This window comes from Akebia trifoliata, chromosome 1 (genome assembly GCF_017979445.1).
Source record: "Akebia trifoliata isolate Shusen 1 chromosome 1, ASM1797944v1, whole genome shotgun sequence".
In the NCBI taxonomy this organism is placed as follows: domain Eukaryota; kingdom Viridiplantae; phylum Streptophyta; class Magnoliopsida; order Ranunculales; family Lardizabalaceae; genus Akebia; species Akebia trifoliata.
The window spans coordinates 7835225-7856839 of record NC_141375.1 but is presented as its reverse complement, the minus strand read 5'-3'; the positions used below and the strand labels follow the sequence as shown (position 1 = coordinate 7856839).

The 21615-nt window shown below is 35.4% G+C and overlaps 1 protein-coding gene across 2 annotated transcripts; it reads left to right on the top strand.

Annotated features, from left to right (window-relative positions):
* Positions 1 to 5977: 5977 nt before the first annotated feature.
* On the top strand, positions 5978 to 19437 carry LOC147410615 (uncharacterized). Of its 2 annotated transcripts, none has more exons than XM_086437519.1 (7): positions 5978 to 6124; positions 7208 to 7693; positions 7783 to 7932; positions 8034 to 8177; positions 17596 to 17643; positions 17742 to 18178; positions 18747 to 19437. In XM_086437519.1, exons 1-7 carry the CDS (start codon positions 6079 to 6081, stop codon positions 19365 to 19367), a joined length of 1932 nt encoding a protein of 643 aa, XP_086293645.1. In that variant the 5' UTR covers positions 5978 to 6078; the 3' UTR covers positions 19368 to 19437. The 2 variants fall into 2 exon arrangements, with proteins under 2 accessions (XP_086293645.1, XP_086293644.1); XM_086437518.1 differs by having other exon boundaries at positions 17575 to 17643.
* Positions 19438 to 21615: the final 2178 nt, after the last annotated feature.

Sequence of the window (21615 nt, the reverse complement as noted above, 5' to 3'; positions counted from 1 at the left end):
TTCAATTTCATGTTACCTTTTCTCCTTATCTATTCAAATATTTTTCTGCCTATTTTTGCTGCCCCTTTATGAGTGGCATAATAAATCTATTAATAAAAGAACTCATCGTAATATCATTGGTCATCTTATGTGCTCCATTTACTATATATATATATATATATAATTTTTTTTTTTTTTTTTCATTTCCAACCATGTCACTTTTGGTCTTCTTCTCGTCTTTGTATAGTCTTTCTCATGCTCTCTCTCACTGGTGCCACCATTGGTTATTTGTATGTGCCCAAACCATGTCTATCAACTTTCCTTTACTGTATCCCCTCGATTAATACCCCTAAATTCCCAATAATGCACTCATTCGATGGGTCTCAACTCTCATCTAGAGGATCTTCAGAACAAAAATCAACCTTACATGGGGATTTTCATAATTGTATAAGCTTGTGCATTCTTTTAGACATTCTTGATTAAGCATTACGAAGAACCCTTATTAGTCATCCATAGGATGCCTTAGCTGTTAGCTCTAAAAATGGATTTCTTTTTTTCAAAACTTGATTTTTGATTCTCCATAATTTTTAATTTCAGTGTTTTGGTTCTCTATTCTTAAATACTTTGTAATTCTTTGTTATTTAGAATGAGTATGGACCATCAAGTAAGGGATTTGGGGCTGCTGGCCATGCATACTTGACTTGGGCTGCAAATATGGCCCAATGCAAACAAATTCTGAATCTGTTTTTTCTCTAAAATTTTTAGTGGCAGATAAACATATGATAGAGCCTCATGTAACTGGAATGGATACACCTACCATGGAGCCGTCAGAGCCAATGGAAGCCGAAGAAGAAGAAGAAGAAGATGGGAAAATGGAGATTGAAGATGCACAGGAGATTGAAGATTCACCCACACTTGTTTCGAATCAAGTTAACAATGTTATATTTTTTCCTTCCACCCCAATCTTTATTGTAACATATTCCTTGACACTGCAACTCTCATAAGTTGTAACCATTTTATTTTGTCACTTCAGTAATAATACTTGTATACCAGTGGACCTTGTCTGGGTACATATGGTATTTCATATTGCAACTCAACATATTAATCTGATATTTGCCAAGCATGCAGACCTTGTCCCACAAATTGATGAAGTCCATACATAAATCTTGTCCAAAATTAGATAACCTATACAGTATTAATTAAAGTGTCATGATTAGGTGCCTCGTAAAGAATGACTCGTGGAAAAAACACATAATCCGAACCTTTTAAATACAAAATCAAACTATTGAAATTTTAAATACAAAATCAAACTATTGTATTCTCACGGTCAAGATCAAGCATTTGCGTACTCGTGGGTCATTCTTTATCAGTCAATGGATCCCAATCCCTAACTAATACATGGACCGCCATGGAACAATTTATTGGATACATCCTAAATAAAATGCTACAATCAATAATATGAGAAATAAAATATCACAAAAATAAATTAAGTAGTCGCTCAAACGTTTACAAGTCTAAATTTATACATCAGATAAACTTCTATTCGATAAATTTATACATCATTAACACAACCATAAACACAATAAAAAGAAAAATTATATAAAACAACGGACATTCACAGTTATGCGATCTCTTTGTTGGCCCTTGACTTTCTTCAAGAATTTGTGAATTCTTCTTTTGCCCTTGACTTTCTTCAGGTAATTGTGTTGGGTTTCCATAGTGAAGTCGATTGTAAGTCAAAAAATGCCTTTCGGCTTCTTCAAATGTCGCAAACGCTTTAAAACAATTACCCCTATATCCATTTGTATACTTGTGACATTCTTCCCACGTTGTGTAAATCCCTGGTCTACTTCCAACAAAAACGACATAAAACTTTGTCATCCTAAATACCTGTAAAAATATAATATTTTCAATAAATGACTAATCAAATAAATAAAATTGAAACTTAAATAAACAAAATCTAGCAAAATCCAATTGGAGCATAAATGATAATACATATAAAGAATCTAAGCAGATATGATTAGTAACCATAATACAAGAAGCTTGGAAGCAATCAAATGAGTTGAAGGAATTGCGAGAATTGATTTGATAAATCAATCCACATTATCTTTCAAGTTCTACAATCAACAAACAAAACAAAACAATCGATTTTCCTTCTCATTATATCAATGTGGCAACAACACAAGTATCTATGTCCTTGTTAAATACAATGTGGCAACCGGTGGCGATGAACTTGTTTGACATCAAGAGATCATCGTATCAAATAATGCTCACCAAGTGAATAATGCTCAATGCCAAACATAGGTCGTGAAACCGAAATATCAAGTGCACACTATCTTGTCGAAAAATACGTGTGAATGCATATAAACAAGACTTGAAATGGTAGGTGATTGATTACCTGCTCACATATGAGAAAGAACAAACGGTTCTCCTTTGAAAGAATTGTAGCAATTAAGAAAAGAGTTATTGATGTAAAACGTGTACTAGAATTTGAAATATGAAGGGAAGCTCTGATTTCACTACTACAGCTCCAAATGAAAATCTCGCCAAATCGATTTGGGCCGATGTTATCATTATTAATGAATTGGCCGATACCCTTCTCGGTAAATTACAAGCAGAGGGTCTTGCAGTAGATGAGATCTGATTTAAGTTGTGAGAGGGGCAAGGGGTCTCTATTTCTTCACCAAAAAATGGGTAATTCATAAAGAATTTATACCCAAAATTATTTTGCCGAAATCACAAACCTCAAAGGAACATCGTAGTTCTAATAACAATTGATACGGTTATAAGTGGTACTCGTATTTGAGAATCAAAATAGAGATTGGGAAGATGAGTGCAAGTGAAACAAACAATTCAATAAGCAGTAGACATCACTGTGCACAAGGGAGAAGCAGAACATCTCCTCCTTAAAATAAACCTTTCATTTTATTCAGCACATCTCTCAATTTGGCAGGGCCTTGATTCCTTCATCAATTAAAGAAGTGGGAACAATTTTTTTTTATAGGCTTTGGCAATCCATGTGTTCACCCCTACCATTAATCACGCCTCTCATTAATATTTGAAAAAGTATTTTTAATCTTCTACATTTTAATCACGCCTCTCATTAACTCGAACAACTCGTTTAAGTTTCAAAAAAAAAACCCAAATCATTTACGTTTCAAGTTCAACAACTACAAAAAATTAAAAATAATAAACCAATCGATTTTCGTGAGTGAAAGAATTACCCTTTCAATCGAACTTGAGAGATATTTGCGACGACGACGGCGAGAGAGGGTTGAGAGAGATTGATGGCGACGGCGACGGCGACTTGGCTCTCCACAAGGAGCTCGTTCAAACCAGATCTGAGAGAGAGAGAGAGAGAGAGAGAGATGAGATGAGGAGCGAGGAGAGAGAGAGAGAGAGAGGAGAGAGAGAGCTTTCGAGCTGTAGAGAGAGAGAGAGAGGAGAGAGGTGTAGAGAAGATGGGTTTAGGTTACAGCAACCTTCGAAGAGAAGAAGAGAAGAAGAGAAGAAGAGAAGAAGAGAAGAAGAGATGAAGAGAAGAGGGGTTTTTAATGTTTAGGGATTTAAAACAAAAAAACCAAAAAGTGGAGGGAGCCGGTTTTAATTAAACTGATTTTTCATTTAAAACCGCAAAACAGCCGCGGAACCGTTGGATCTGTTACGATCGCACGATCATAAAAACTTGGCACCGAACTTGTCAAACTTTAGGGCCGCTGAACCGCTCCCTATATATATATATATATATATATATTATATATATATATATATATATATATATATATATATATATTTCTCACACATTTGATGCATGGCTTTCTCTCATATGTTAGGAAGTATTTATCATTTGTGTTCCAATATTTTCGATAGTCACTGGGTTTGTTCTAATGAAGATTGTGTTCATGACAACTATATTTCATTTTGGTGGTGATGCCACCTCTTTAGCTGCTCTTGATAGGCATCAAGGGGACTTTTCTGTTATAAGGCCGAAATGACACTCAACGACCTTTATCAGTCTGTTTGAGAAGAACGGATAAAGTTGATTTAATTGAAAATGCTATAGTGAGATTTTTGTGAAGATGATGATAAAAACACAAAAAAGATTGATCTAACTCGGGGATGATTCTATGATGATAATTTCTTCAATGCTAGTACTTGAATTTCACTTTGACGGGCCAACATTGAGGGGTTTTTATTTTATAGGGTAAAATTGACACATGCATATTTGATATGTAATTAGGGTGGTTTTATATTTTTCTTAATTGTGTTTGGGGATTATTTGTAAATGAAGGATAATTATTTATTTTTCTTGTACTTTTGAGTACTTTTTTTTATAGCATATTGTAATTAAAAGTGAAATGATTTATTTTACAATAATTGTAATTGAAAGAGAGAGACTATTTTGTAATAATTATAGAAGAAGTACAGAGGGAATATTCTCTAATATGTGAAAATTGTAAGTGAGATGGAGTACTCTCTAATAATTATAAGTTGTAAAAGAGTTAATTGTAATTTCAAGACTCTCTTTCTATAAAGAGAGGATGAGTCTTAGAAATATTCATAATTTTATGAAAATAATTTATCTCCATAATTCTTAGATGAGAGAGAGAATGAAAATGAAGAGAGAGAAATCTAGAAGATTTAGAAGAGAGAAAAAGTAGATTTAGAAGGGAAAAGTGGAGAAGAAGATGAAGAAAAAACTCTATTAATGAAGCTTTAAATCTCCCAAATTCTCTAAATTCTTACTTCTCTTCTTATTTTTATTAATGAAACTCATATTTGAATTGCATTTTCCTTCCAATTTCATGTTTTTTTTTCTTTGATTCTTTGTTTCTATTTTAATATATATATTCCTTTAATTGTATCCATAAATAACACTTAAAATCAGATCAAACAATATAAATTGAAACTGATCACTTTGCCGTATTGCGAGGTTGGATTCTTGATTCTCTTCCTTGCGGTGAGGATGAGATCAACTAAGAACTCATAAATATTTTCTCAATCATTTCCGATTTTTGAAAAATCCCGAGAAATTACGCTCAAAGAATGATTCTAGATTCGAAAATCTGAATTGAGAGAGAAAATTACGAGAAGGGAAAACACTTCCATCTCAATTGTTGTTTGATGGAACGTAAGCCAAATTCAATAACATTTTTAAAGGAGATATTTTAGGCATTGCTTCCTTGAGTTTGGTCTGTGTGACTTGTATTGAGGTGTGAGATGATAGTTTCTATCCTCCACCTTGGGTGCATATGATCCTCACCCTTTTGCAAATAAAAATCATTAGTTCTGAACATGAGACGCTGATCATGTAAGTAATAACAGAGAAATTTTTTCTCTACCGTCCGCACATCCACTGCCCATAAATATTAATTTTTAGATTTCAAATCTTAAAAAGTATTGTGGGATCTACATGGATTATCATATTGCGAATTGAATATCATAGTCTTCTAGATTTAATGAAAAAACTCTTGCTTAAAAAAAAAAAAAGGTTTTTTGACCTTGATCAAAGGTGCTAAAAATGGATAGCTATCGGACACTCAAATTAAAAATAAAATTCAACACTAAAAAATAACTTTTATTTTTTTTATTTATACAATTTCATCCTCTACGACACTAAGACTATGGAATTGGATCATGTTTTTATAAGCCACGAGGTGATCAAACCAGGAACTTTCGTTATTTCAGTGTGGGTAAGTGATAGAATTTTTTTCCTCTTATTGCTTATGTAATTAGTGACACATTTAAAAATGGCGTTGGGCTGTGAGCAAACAATCACTCATAATAATGCAGTCAAAATTTGAACAATCGGTGCAAATGTTTGGCCAGTGAAAGTAACATGCAAGAGGTTCTTAGAATTTGACTCGACAGGCTACATCTACTTTTCATCTTTGTAATCCGAGTCACTTTCAGTCGAGTCGACTCCGCTGAGTTTAAAATTGAGTCGACGGGTTTTAAAACTATAAACGAAGTCAATGCGGGTCGTTGGGAAGAAAGGTAAACGAAGTCACTGATTTCAGCTGTGGTTATCGAAGCGGGGTTGCAAGTTAAGGGCAGCTTGAAGTGGTTCTTAGAGCATTTCGATCTCTCTCATCAACAATGCCCTCATCATCCCAACACGCTCAACATCAGGACGACTGCGCTGGTAATGAAACTTCGGTTTTTTCCATAATTATACTCTTTCCATCTTTCAAAGTTTAATTGAATTTGTATATAGGAAAAGATTAGACTGATTTTCAGACACATTTTGGTTAGTATTTGAGGTGCCCGTGTTCTTAAACTGATGTCATGTCATCTTGACCTCCGTCTCCCCTGGAATACTATAGAAATGGCCTAAATACCGTCGTCTTCAACCTACAGCCAAAGCTCGTTTTATTTGATTTGATTTTTTCTTTTATTTATTTTTTTGGTCATTTTGAAAATGGGTTCAATGGGTTTTGAACCCATGTAGTTGGATCAACACTCGATCATCTTTAAAAGAACAGAAAAAAAAATGAAAGAGAGAAGAAATCCAGTTTCTTTCCATCTTGTTTGCTTTAACCATGGAAAACTAAAGTTTGGAGAGAAAAAAAAGGGTAGTTATAATTTTTAGTACTTTTATTAGTCGTGAGCATTTCTTTTCATTTCTCTCCGATTTGGAGAGGTAAAAAAAAAAAAAAAGAGGAAAAACCGACCCTTTTTTCTCTCCATTATTTTTGTTTTCTCTCCTCACTTAACAATCTAAATAAGAGAAATGGAGAGAAACTCACTTTTTTTCTTTTCTTTTCTCTCCATTTCTCTAAATCCAAACACACTGCTAGGATACATTTTTTCCCTGTTAAAAAACATTAGATATGGTTTTTACCCTTTTGAGGGAGATTATATAAGCATGTAATTGAGTCTAAGAAGTCCAAATAATTTTATGAAATAAAGAACTTTCTAATGAGGTGAACCCATATATTTACTTCTTTGATCCTGAATTTATCAGAAATTTTTGTTCTTATCCCCATCCCTTGATCATGTAATTCTCCACTTCACCTGGCTAGCCTCCTTCAACTAATCTCTTTAGAGGGGCATGTCATCAATTTGAAAACATAGGGTTATCTTAAATATTCATCGACACATGGAGGGGTATGTCTAAATTCCCCGCCCCTCACTCACAAAAAAATAAAAATAAATAAATAATTGATTTTGAGAATTTTGTTTCTTTCTGCTCTTAAGTTCATTGTTTACATCTTGTCTATGGTAGATGGAAACCGCAAAGACCTCTCTTGTTATTTGCCACTATACAAAGCTGCATTTGAAGGTGATTGGGAAGAGGCAGAAAGGTTCTTCAAAGAGGACATTTCTGCCATGGCTGTAGGGATCTCAGGATCATCCAAGACTGCTCTCCACATTGCGGCAATCTCCGGACAAACATTGTTTGTCGAAAAGCTGGTCCAAGAGATGCCTGAAGTAGCATTAGCAAAGACAGATTCATCAGGTCATACTGCTCTTTATTATGCAGTTGTGGCTGGAAACATTAAGGCAGCAAAGGCAATGGTGGAAAAGAATCCAAGATTGCCACAAATCCAAAATAATTCAAGACATATGCCAATACTTGAAGCAGCTCTACTAGGTCATAAGGAGTTGTTGAGGTATCTCTGTGAAGTAACGAAAGACATAAATCCAAGTTCATATAGAGGCCAAGATGGTCTTCGTCTTCTCAATGCTGTAATGGCAGCAAATTTCTATGGTAACAGAATTCTTACCAGTTATCCATATTGTGTATGTACTTTTTCAAAATTAGATATACAATTTCCCTTTTTGTCTTGGTACATGTAGATATAGCACTTGATCTGATCGAGCTTTACCCAGAATTAGCTACTATGAGAGATCGATTTGGGAACTGTGCATTGCATGTTTTGGCTCAAAGGCCTTCTGCGTTTAGGAGTGGAAATGGACTAGGATTTTGGCAAAATTGCATATATCCATGTTGGTATCTCTATCAATCTTCTATTACTTATGTCCTTTTATATGTGTTTAGAGAAGTGTGAATACATGCTAGTCCAAATAAAAACTTATGTTTCTTGAAGTGGTTCATGTCCAAGAAACCTCCATCTCCAAACAACAAAGAAGAGGAGACGTAGACGTGGAGGACCCCCACACGGCGAACTCAAAGGACCACACAAAAATGGTCTCCTCGTTCCACTTTCTCCATTTGTCTCAGATAATTAAAGGTGAGTGAAAGTCAAGTAGTTTCCATTTGTTTCATTTCCCTTTTTTCCCTTAAATTTTGCAAGTTAGAAGGATAATTATATAAGCAGTGACAAGTAAATAGTGCCATGTATACTAAAAAACCCTGAGAATATGGCATCTTTTTTGCATCTTTCTCTTTCCTCTTCATATTAGATCATAGACAAGCATTGAATCACTATCGATGTATCCCATCACATTATGGCAATTCGTGATGTAATTGGTAAATTATTGGAATGTCTAGATCAATTCAGGATACAGATTAGGGTTTTGTAATTATGGTTAGAGTATCAATTAGATATTAATTAAGAATTTTCATTTAGAAAAAAATTGAGTCAATTTTCTAATTTTTCGATCATGCAATTTTCTAGTTAAACCCTACTGGTGTTTTAATAAGTTCATGGAAGTTTAAATATAATTTACTATTTCTTTACTTTTCTTTTCAAATGGAACTAAATGCCTTGGTTTCCATTCTTTTGGTTGTAGTTTTACGCATTGTAACAATTAAATGAATCATAGAATGTGGAATTAAATTGATAAAACGTGATTCCTGATCCCATATAGATACCTCAGTTTCATTAAAATCTAATACATCTCAAGATCCTCTCTATTATGCCAATCTAATAAAGGAATTACATAAGTTTGAATCATACATTGAGGCATAAGAAATATTGAGAATATATTGACTAATTATTGTTGTAGAAGAGAACCTAATAAACTCCTTTGTGAGTTGCTATTATTCTAGACTCACCTTCTCTCTCTTGATTGGATCAGCTTAGGTGTTCTTAAGTGATGGAATAAAATCAACTAAGTTGACACTGTAGCAGGGGAGCCAATCCACATTTATAGATGAGATCAAGATGGCCTAGATTTCCTCTATAATCAATTTTCTAATCCATCAAGGTTACTAATTCTATTCTTTACGAGGGTTCCCATCAGAGTTCTAATAACATTGGGTTACCATGGGAGTTACTAAAACAGTGCAAATCATGGAGGCTATTGGTCACTGGAACTTAAAGAACCCTTTTAAGTCTCCATCAAGTAATCACACATTTATTAAAAGAATGTAAAGATTAAAAGGTCATAAACCAACTCATGTACTATTTATTTTTCTCTCTTTTACAATATATATTTTCTTTTTTTATTCAAAAAGAGTGATTACTGGTTAGTAATTAGTAGTGAATGTGGATTTTGAACCCAACACTAACAGACTTTAACCAACTTGGAAAGCTGGCACCTTTCTCTATCTTACTGTGTATAAATGTACACAATATATATAAGTTTCTGTCTCCATCATAATTAAGTCTCTTTCAGAATTACATTCTTGTCAAGTTAAAAAAAAAAAAATAGGACAACCCAACTCAGCAACTATTTATCTATCTCAATCTCAACTATATAAAGATTATAATCTCTCCTTTGAGGTGTATAATGTTTTGGTTGACATATCCAATGAGTTCTATGTATTTATAGGAGTAAATCCTTAGGATCTCCTTGATCCTGTTTCCAACTTCGACCTTATCTCAATTAGGAAGTAGAGCTTGATTTAGATTATATCTTATTCAGATTATTTCCTTATTCATTCCTTAGATTTAGGAAGTTTTCCTTATTTGGAATGACTCTTGATTTATTGGGCTATCCCTGATATCTAGGGCTCTAGATTGTGTGCTGCTCTTATGCTTCTGTTTGGAATAAGTATCTGAGTTCCGAGTTTGGAACTGCTGAAGTCAGATGGACCTTGTGACGTCACGTGTCGTTATCTGGTGCCTTACAAAAAATATCCTCCTCAGTATGCATATAGAGTAGACTATTTGAGCTTTTGATTTAGTGATAGATGGGACTTGGAGATGAAGGAATATCTATACAAGTGGGCTGAACACTATAAAGTATAAACATGGAATGAAATGCAATTTGAAGTTTCTTCATTTTACCAAGTTTTTCAAAAGTTTGAAGTTTGAACCTTCAAGAGAGCTCCATAAGTGCCACAACAAGTACAACAGTCAGTGATTTGGTGAGCAAGTTAAAAGATTTATTTATGCTGTGACAAAGTATATTATATAAGATTTTGAAGTTGGTATGAGAATTCTAGAATACTTCTAGAACTGTTACAAGGTTTCTAGAGTTTTAAATATTAGTAGTCTTTTGAAAGTTTCCATAGTCTTGGATCACAGCCGTTTGGTTAGAACCATACCGTCCATTATACCTTACCATGTAAGGAGGATATCGCATCATTCACAACCAAACTTAGAGTGAGAAAAAGCTCAAGAGGCAAAGCAATACAAGTTTTTAAGACTCATTGTTGAGGTTAACTTGGACTATATGGCATTATGCATAGGGATGCTAATTCAATGGAAGTGACTTAGCATAGATAAGTAATACTTTCAGGTATTGATACCACTGAAGGTGTGACAGATCAAAGGAAGGGATGGAAGTCCTATGAAGGCATGATAAGTCTCATGGGGGAAGATAAGATAAGGTGGAACTTGGGAGGAATGTAAGAATGGAGGTACACATTGGTATGAAGAGCTTTCCCCAGCCTATTAGAATAAAGGATTGAATAGTTGATGGCTACCCCCACCACCTCCTCTCTCTCTCTCTCTCTATATATATATATATATATATATAGGGTCCCATTTGGCAACCAATGTTAGGGAGCAACTTGGGAGCCAAATTTGTCCTATATGGGTTAAAAGTTTTGGATTGGATTGATTTTTTGTTAGGATGATCTCTATGGTGAGGAGATCATCCACACAATAAATCATCCTAATCTGAAACTTCTAACTCTATCAAAAGTGGTTTACAAAGTTGAAGAATTGTGGACCGTCGATTTTTTTACTTTTAATTTGTAAACCACTTTTGATGGGTTTAGAAGTTTCAGAATGGGCTAGTTTTTTGTGAGTATGATCTCTATGGTGAGGAGATCATCCTCACAAAAAATCAGCCCTTTCTAAAACTTCTAACTGCATCAAAAGTGGTAACGGTCCACGAATCTTCAACTTGAAAATTGGGTTAGAAGTTTCAGATTGGGCTGATTTTTGTGGCAATGATCTCACCGTAGAGATCATCTAAAAAAATCAACTCATTTAGAGATCGTTGTCACAAAAAATCAACCCATTTTGAAACTTCTAACCCATATATGATGGAACACATTGGCGAAAAGTTTGCTCCTTGAATGGTCCCCTGAATATATCTTGTTCATTGGTGAGAAAAAACACTTAAGAACAATGTTTTAATTTTTAATTTTTTGCCAATCAAGCAAGTTAGTGGTTAATAATTAGACAATGAAGGTAGGTTTTGAACCCACGTTAGGCAATCAATAATGAAACCTTTAAAAACCATAGTGAGCTGGCACCTTCAGAATATGCTAGAGTACCAGACCTCAAATAAAATCTTCAATCTCTCACACTAATATAATATTAACAAATATACATTGTTCTATGTTTTTGAAAAACCTTTTGTTGGTAAATAGGGAAAAGTGAACTCATCATTCATTGTTGATTTGCTTAAACCCATAAAAATGATAAGAGTATCCTATGTTTGACAGAGAAAAATATTTTCATCAAACTTTGAAACTTGGAGGTGGGGCTAGCCTACTTCTCACTTTTGCGATAAGCAAAGTGGATTGTTCACTAGACAACACTTCTTCATAGAACATGGTTATGGGTGCCAAGAAGTGGTAAGCGAAAAGCAGGTTCCCTATTGTGTTCCTGGTAGAAGATTAGGGTTAAGGAGAGAAGGAGGAACATAGAGAAGAGAATGAGTAGGTCATTCCCAATGGGGTTCAACCTCTTTTTTATATTAAAAACATGTGGTTGGTTGTGTCGGCTTAAGTATTTGGCCCACACGACCTTACATTAATGAGAAATAAGACATGGGTCGTATAGGCTTAAGTACTGGGCTCACACAACATTAAATAAGAACTCTCCCCCTCAAGTTGGAGCATACAAATTTGACATGCCCAACTTAATACAAAAAGTAAGAAAGGAACTCTTAGACAATGGTTTTGTGAGAACGTCTTCCAACTGATTTTCTGACTTGATATAGGGAGTAGATATCTTCTTAGTCATCACCATATCACGAATAAAGTGACAATCAACCTCAATGTGTTTGGTTCTATCGTAGATTACTGGATTACTAAATATATAACTAGCAGCTTGATTATCACAATACATAGGCATAGGAATAGGAACTTCAATCCCCATCTCTTTTAGAAGACTCTGAACCCAAAACATCTCAAATGCAGTATGTGCCATTGCCCTGTATTCTGCTTTAGCACTAATACGAGTTACAACTTGTTTTTTTACTACGACAAGCACCAAATTACCTCTCACGAAAGTACAATACCTAGAAGTAGATCTATGATCAATCTGGCTCCCTGCCCAATCAGCATTTGAGAAGCCAGTAATAGATATAAGTTGTAAAGGTCTATATAATAATTCTTTTCCTGGTGACCCCTTCAGATACCTCAGTATCCTAGACACAGCATCCCACAGAGTGTCGCGGAGCATGCATAATTTGACTAACTACTCTCACAACAAAGGTAATATCTGGACGAGTAATAGGTAGATTAGTTTGTCAACTAACCTACAGAAACGTCTTGTATCAGGATAAATCTTCCCATGTTCAGTATCAAGCTTAGTAGTGGGATTTATAGGAGTATCAACTGGTTTAGAACCCAAAGTACCAGTCTCAAATAACAAATCCAGAACATACTTCTTCTGAAAAAAACTAATACCTTTTTTAAAGCAAGCTACTTCAATACTCAAGAAGTAGCGAATAAGACCCAAGTCTTTAGTGTGAAATTGTTTGACTAGGTGAGTCTTCAAATCTGAGATACCATTAGGATCACTTCCAGTGATGATGATAGCGCCCACATAAAATATCAACACAATAATTCCACCAAAAGAGTGCCTTACAAACACTGAATGATAAGAAGTAGACCTAACAAATCTATAAGCGAAAACAATTGAACTAAATTTATCAAACCAAGCTCTAGGTGATTGTTTAAGGCCATAGATTGCCTTCTGTAGGCGACACACTAGTCCAATCTTACCAGAGGCAACATTTCCAGATGGTTACTCCATATATACCTCCTTCTGCAATTCTCCATGTAGAAAGGCATTTTTAATATCCAACTGATATAGAAGCCAAGAATAACACACTGCAGCAGAAATAAGAAATCTAACAGAGTTTAAGCGAGCCACTTGTGAGAAAGTTTCACTATAATTAACCCCATAAGTCTGTGTGTAACCCTTGGCTACCTACTAGACGAGCCTTAAATCTCTCAACAGATCTACTGGGAAGATGCTTGATTGTCTACACCCCACAACCTTCTTTCTAGGTGGAAATAGAGATAGATCAGAAGTATGATTATGATGAAGTGTTGCAATCTTTTCATCCATTATTAGTTTTCGCCCAAAAGAAGATAATGCCTATATATAGGAAGTTGGAATAGAAATAGCAGACAAGGAAAGTGCAAATTGGTGAAATGAAGGTGACATCCGATGAAAAGACACAAAATCAACAATTGGATGCTTAGTGCAAAATTTAATACCTTTCCGTAAAGCAATAGGAAGATCACTAGAGGTAGAAGTAGATGCTGGTAGATGTGGATGAATCTCAAGTGAAACTGATGATGGATTTGGGGTTGGCAGAGAAAATTAAGGTGCATGGAAACAAATGTGTTGATATACTTTAAGAGGTATAATGGAAGGGTCACCTGTAGGAAGAATTGGAAGCATAGGAAATGAGGAAATTGTAGGAGAGAACTCCCCCTTGACGAGAAGACACAAGATCCAAATCAAATGAGGTATCGGCAGAAGAAAAATAAGGTGTATCCTCAAAGAATGTCACATCAACACTTATATAGTAGCGTTGAGTGACAAGACAATAACACCTATATCCTTTTTGTGTATGAGAGTAAACCAGAAAGGCACACTTGATGGATCTTGTGGAAAATTTATCCAACCCAAGCTAAAATGAGTGAATAAAACAAACGCAACCAAAGACTCTAGGAGTAACAACAAAAGGATAAATTTGAGGATAAACCAGAGATAAAGGTGATTGACCATTTAAAATTGATGATGACATGCAATTAATAAGATGACAAATTATAAGTACAACATTACCCCAATAAGGCTTAGGTACATGCATCTGAAACATAATGGTGTGAGCAACGACAAGTAAATGACGATGTTTTCGTTTAGTTACACCATTCTGTCGAGAAGTGTTAACACAACTGGTTTGATGAATAATGCCATTATCTGAACAAAAATATTGAATAGAAGATTGTATGTATTCTAAGGCATTATTAGAACGGATAATTTTCACAAGTTTGCCGAATTGGAGTGAAATTTCTTTATAAAAAATAAGCAAAACACGAGGTAATTCAGTACGATCTTTCAATAAATAGAGCCATGTCATACGGGAATAATCATCCACAAATACCACAGAGTAATGAAAATTGGATAAATGTCTTATTCTTGACGGACCCTAAATATCTGTATGAATTACATAAAAAAGACTTAATTAATGACTCTCAGTACGATTAGGAAAGGAATTACGATGATACTTTTCCAATTGGCAAGCCTCACATTCTAAAATTGACATTGAACTTAACTTAGGAATACCACTACGTAAATTAGAGAAGGACACATGATCCAACAGATAATGTCACTGAAGAGGTGAAATGGAAGCACTCAAGGCAGAAGTAGGCACATCGCGTATTAAATAATATAATCAATCTTTATCTTGTCCCAAACCAATCATCTTCCTTGTTTTGAGATCTTGAAAGACAATAAGAAGGGAAGAAGGTTACAGAACATTGTAATGATTTTGTAAGTTGACTGGCAGAAAGTAGATTAAAAGAAAAATCAGGGACCAAAAGAGTAGAAGATAAGGGAAGAGATGAGTTTGGAAAGACATCATTTGTCCCAACTATATTATGAGTGAACCCATCAGTTAGTACAATGTGAGAATTAAGAGAATGAAAATTAGAAAAGAAATGAGATATACCAGACATGTAGGCATTAGCTCTTGAATTGATGGCCCAAAATGAAGGACACTTGGCAATCATAAATGTGGGATTACTTGAAGCAGCCATAATAGTTGTCGGTGGAGTAGGTCCTGCAGTCATGGTAGTCAACTTCTGAAAAATCTCTCCCAATTGTGTGGTAAGATCAGGAAATGCAACGCTAGATGTAGTCTGAGAAGTGGAATCAATGGAACTTTGATAAGGTTCCTCTTGAGTTTGATTAGCCCAAATAGGTTTATCCAATTTATCCCAACAAAACTGCTTAGTGTGGTCAGTATAGCCATAATAGGTACACTTTAAATCACGACCATGACCACTACGATCTTCTCTACCACGACCATGTGGAGAGTCAGATGAACTACTAAAAACTAATGCTAATGACTCTTTGGGAATTGTAGATGAGACATTCCCAAAAGAAGCACGTTAAAGACGAGAGAAGGCATTGGTAACATCTACTAAAAACTCACTAACAAGAATCTCACCCTTCAAAAAAGCATACTCTGGATTTAGGTTAGAGAGAAACAATGCAATTTGAAATTCTTCTCGCTACCTTTTTTGGGTCTCAAGGTTTGTAGTCGAAGGCTGATATTACTGAAGTTCTTCCGACATACCTCGAAGAGAGCTATAATAGCCATTCAAGGATCTGTCTCCTTGTTTAGTAGTGAACATGGCCTCAAATAGATCATATACCCTAGAAATGCTCTTTTCTTGAGAGTACATTTCCTGTATGGCTAGTACATCACATTGGAAGAAATAGAGGGCTCCATATTGTTCCACAACTATGTCATAACTTGGGAATAACTTTGCCAATTTTCATACCATTTGTTATCCCAGGAAGGTGGATCCTCAATCAGAATACTTGCACAAAGTGTGGCCATGGGAGATAATTAGTGTCATTGAGCTTGACAGAGATGATCTGAGCACCAACTCTATCAAAAATTCCCAAATTTGCCATCCGGAGAGGAGTAAACTGAAAATCCTCATAGAGATAAAAACAAATCTCAAACAAATATAGAGTATCCCTTGGGATATTCTATGATACATGGTTAGGGTTGAGAGGCCAATGAAACAATGATCGGAATAATATCACAAAATTCAAACTAAGATCCGGGCAAAATTTCAAACTGTTGATCGAGAAGTTGTTCTTTTTTGCAGAAAACACTGTTTATGAAGCATTGTTCACACAGAAAACACTATTCACATATTTTTTTTTTGAAACTGAATTTTAGGCTTCAAAATTGTCCATCAATTCCCCAATCATTCATAAACGCCTTAAACAAATACAAACGAAGCCCTGAATAAACATCTAAGTGCAAACAAACAAATCTCAAACACCTAATCCTTTTTTCGAGCCAAGGCCTTAGGGTTTGCAAGTACCAGATTGAAGAAGGAAAAGAAAAGAATTAAGAAAGGGAAGAAAAGGGAAGAAAAGTAGAGAAATCAAGTAGATCTAAAGGTAGAAGCGCTTTGATACAATGTTAGAAGATTAGGGTTAAGGAGAGAAGGAGGAACATAGAGAGAAGAATGAGTAGGTCACTCCCAATAGGGTTCAGTCTCTTTTTTTTTATTAAAAACATGTGGTTGATTGTTTGGGCTCAAGTATTGGGCCCATACGACCTTACATTAATGAGAAATAAGACATGGGTCGTGTAGGCTTAAGTATTGGACCCACACGACATTAAATAAGAACTCTAACAATTCCCAAACCCTACCTAATTTGTGGTAGGGTCCTTCCACTCTTTCCTATGAGCTTAAGAGGATTTTAGGTGACCACCCCTTGGGATTTATCCCAATACACCTGGTACGTGTTGAAAGGGTGACATGCATGCCTCGTGGGATTAGTAAGGTGCTCTAAGAGGCCTTGATACCAAAGGTATAAAAAAAAGTGAATAGAAGCTTGAATTTCATCGCATATGAATTGCCTTGATCATCGATTGAAGTGCTTTAGGGTTAATATAATTTCCTAATCTAGAATTTAGGTTATTTTGAAAAACAGTCAAATATTTTGCAAAACCTTACTAAATCAGCCATGGTTTTTTATATTTATGAAAATGACCATATATCTGATTTCGCAATTATTTATTTTTATCGAAACGGTTACATATTGTATGTCACATTTGCTATTTCTTATTCACCCCTCCTGTTAACCTACATTATACATCAGGGCATAATATATTAAAGTAAGTTAATCAAATTATCCACACATCAGATGAAAATTTTCATTAAAATAATGTAATTAAAAAATCGACTATATGACCAATTTCATAAGTATGACAACTGGTTTATTAATTTTGGCAAAATACATCCATTTTTGTAGTTTCCTATAGAATTTATCTTGAGCATTACTAAAGAGGTTTCATTTTTTATGAAAGCATCCCAGTGGCTCAACGGTCTGTTTTGGAATGCTGCAAAGCATCTTGGTAACTGTTTCTCGCTTGGGTCCTTCAATTCCACTTGTTTGCTCATTTCTTTCACCTCTTGAATTCACATATTTTTTGTAATTTGACTGTAATAACAGTGCCGGGTGTCAAGAAAGTATACGATACGAAATTGATGAATGGCCAAGCTGAAAAACTTGTCAGATGCATTTGTGATCAAGTGTCACATTTGGGTAATCACTCAAAGATCACAGAGTTGATAAATGTCCCATTCTTGGTAGCTGCAGAGTATGGGACCGTTGATTTTATAACCATATGTCTTCAATTTTTTCCTCCATTGTTGTGGCTCCATTCTAGTGATTCTCGTACTGTACTTCATATCGCCATTGAACATCGACATGAAAAGGTTTTCAAAGTCTTACAGAGAATGAGAGCATGTATGAATACATTAGCGTCTTATCATGTTACTGGTGGGAACAACATCTTGCATCTGGCAGCGAAATTGGCACCATCCCCAAAACTCAAAGCCATCTCGGGTTCAGCACTACAAATGCAAAGGGAACTCCAATGGTTCAAGGTGATATTACTAGATTTATTTTTATTTTTTATAACTGACATTTTTAAATTCCTTTACCATTATAAACGTAGTCTTTTCTCATATTTCGAAGGAAACTTGGTTATCAAAACAATTTCGAAGGAAACTATTTTTGGGGGAAACTGTCAACTCCTTCAAACATTTCCACAAAATAAAGGTGGGCAAAACTTCAAGAATCTGAATTTTGGAATTTTATCCAAACAAAATGTACATAAACTCTAAGAATAACATTAAAAATCACAATGAATAATTGAGAGTTGAAGGAAGAGGAGGATCATTGAGTGCCTTCTATAAACACAGATATGGGTCGTCCATGGTTAAAATTATCAATCTAATCTGAAGAAAATTAGATCATTAAAGTGGGCAACCTTTGCATCATGGTAAGCCACAAGTTCCAAGTAATATGTAACTGAGTCGCTTGAAATAGAAAAAGAACAAGAAAAATCACTGACAAATCTTTCTTTCTCAAACTTTCTTCCAATCAACCTCTTTAACTTTTTTATGTAAAACTATTCTAAATAATGTTATTGTTATAAACTGTTTTGTGTAGGCGGTGGAAAAGATCACACAACCCACATACAGAGATTTACGAAACTCGGATAAAAAAACACCTCAAGCTTTGTTTACAGATGAGCACAAAGAGTTAGTTGAAAAAGGGGAGAAATGGATGAGGGATATGGCATCATCTTGCTCAGTTGTGGCCGCACTAATTTCCACGGTGGTCTTTGCTGCAGCTTTTACTGTACCAGGTGGAAATCGTAATGAATCGAGCAACCCTAATGAATCAGGCATCCCTATTTTTCAAGAAAGCAGATACTTCATGTTGTTTGCCTTGTCAAATGCATTAGGGCTGATCTCTTCCTTAACTTCAGTATTGATATTCTTATCTATCCTTACATCACGCTATGCAGAAGAAGACTTTCTTGAGTCCTTACCCAGGAAGTTAGCATTTGGTCTTGCCACACTCTTCATCTCTATTGCAGGCATGACAATAGCATTTAGTTCTGCCTATTTTATCATGTTTGACCATCGATTTACATGGATTCCAATTCTGGTAATTTCATTTGCTTCTTTCCCAGTCATCTTATTTCTGTTGCTACAGTTTCCCCTCTTTATTGAGATAGTCCGCTCCACATATGGATATGATATCTTCCAGCGAAAAAGTGACTAATTTTATCAGTTCCTGGATAGCATTGTATTAAATACATTACCTTATTTATAGAAATGTGTTCCTTTGTACACATCTTTTCTTAATTTATTTATATGGATTAATTTCTATTCTTGGGCTATTGATTCAAATATAAGAAGTATAATATTTATAAGCCCCGATGACAACACTAGTAACAACAATGGCAACTATGAACTAAAGCACATGCCTTAAAGTACTAGAAAGACATTTTAGAAGCTTGGAAACTGACCTGAATGTTGTCTATCTCTATGGTGTGTATGAGGTTAATGGGAACAAAGTCTTCACTCCTCTCTCTCTCTCTCTGCCCCCCATAAATACCTTTTTTGAACTTGCTAACCAAGTATTCTTTCCTTTACATTTCAAATCCTTATGGTTGTACCATTTAGATTTCTTCTTTCAGATCACCGTGAAGAAATGTAATCTTGACATCTAACTGTTCAACCTCAGGATCCAAGCTAGCTGCTAAACCCAAAACCATTTGATACAGTACATATTCACAATTGCAGAGAATATCTCATCAAAGTTAATTTCCTTCTTGTGGCCAAAGCCTTTTACCACCAATCGAGCTTTGTACTTCACATGTTTCTCATTTCCATTCCTTTTCAACTTGAAAACCCACTTGTTTTTCGATGCTTTTCTGCCCTTAGGAAGCTCAACAAACTCATAATTATCATTCTCATGCAAAGTATTCATCTCATCTTGCATAGCTTTCATCCAACCATCTTTATCTTTATGAGATTTTGCCTCTTGAAAGCTTTCTAGCTTCCCATCATCAATAAGAAAAATATATTAAAAAGTTGGGTACCTATTTGATGGTTGATGTTCTCCTATAGATCTTCTAATTTGAGGTTCAACAACCTCTTCTTGAGGGGGCTACGCCCCCGCTCAACACCCTCATGCTCTTGCATATCATCATCATGAACATCTTCTTCATCTAGAACACGTGGCAATAGAGAAGGAATAGGTGTAAGATCAGGAACCCCTTCAACAAGAAGCTTAAGCTTCTCAAGCCTGTCAAAATCTCCAATATTTTGGTCTTCATGAAAGATCTCATCCCTACTTTTTCCTTCTTTTCAGGATCACATAGCCTGTAACCAAATTCTTCATTTGCATATCCCGCAAATATGCATGAAACTATCTTGCCATCAAGCTTTGATCTCTTCTCTCTGGCTGTTGTCACTAGCCCGTTGATGAACACTTTGTATTCAACCATGGAAATCTATCTTGTAGGCCTCCAAACTAACCATCCCATCAACTACAATGAGGATGATTCCTACCACTCCGCCTAAGGTAGTTGAGGAAATGTCAAAGTACAAAGTCCATTTTACCGGTTCGAATGTCACGGCCACTTCGCCAGGAAGAGTACTGGGTAAATTGTAGTAAATAGGAGTATCGTCGTCACCAGGGAAGCAGCTAGTAAGTCCGCATCCGCCTGCCCTTTTCCCGCTTTTAGTGTACAACATTCAATATCTAATTCTGATAATTGCAACAACCACTTTGTCGAGCATCCCGCCAATACGGGTTTGAATAGTAAGTATCATATAGGATCTACTTTCATGAATAATTGTAGCTTGTTGGTGAGCAGGTAGTATCGTAGTTTTGAGTAGCGTGTATCAAGGCCAGACACGTCATTTCAACTTTCAGATACCGTAGCTCAGCTCCTCTTAAGACACAATTGATGTAGTAGATTGGCTTTTTGAGGCTAGAGGTATCTTCCTATGCCAAAAGTGCGCCCACGACCTGGTTTGTTGAGGCTACATAAGTAAGAAAGGGCGGTGCCATAGTGTGCATTGTTGTCATTAGTTTCTGAATCTTAGAGAAAGCTTCTTGCTGGGCTGATGCCCTTTGTCCCCTTTTTCAAAAGCATGATTAATAGCCCCGTGACTTGTGCGAGACCAGGCACAAAGCAGCGGATGTACAAAAAATTTCCAATGAAACTTTTTGACTACCTTGTGTCCTTCAGTGGAGCCATGCTAGCTATAAGGATAACCTTCTCGTTATCGATCTCAATGCCGCATTCATGGATGACAAATAAACTTTTAACGAAGACTTTCCTCAAGGTATCTGTGTTCGTTGTCCGTTCTCGACTTTTGACCACGATATCATCTATATAATCTTCAAGTTCTTTGTGAAGCATATCATTAAAAGTTGTCTTTGCCGCCCTTTGCGTACGCGTTCTAAAGCCAAAGGGCATCATAGTATAGTGGTAATTTCCCAATGGAGTTCTAAA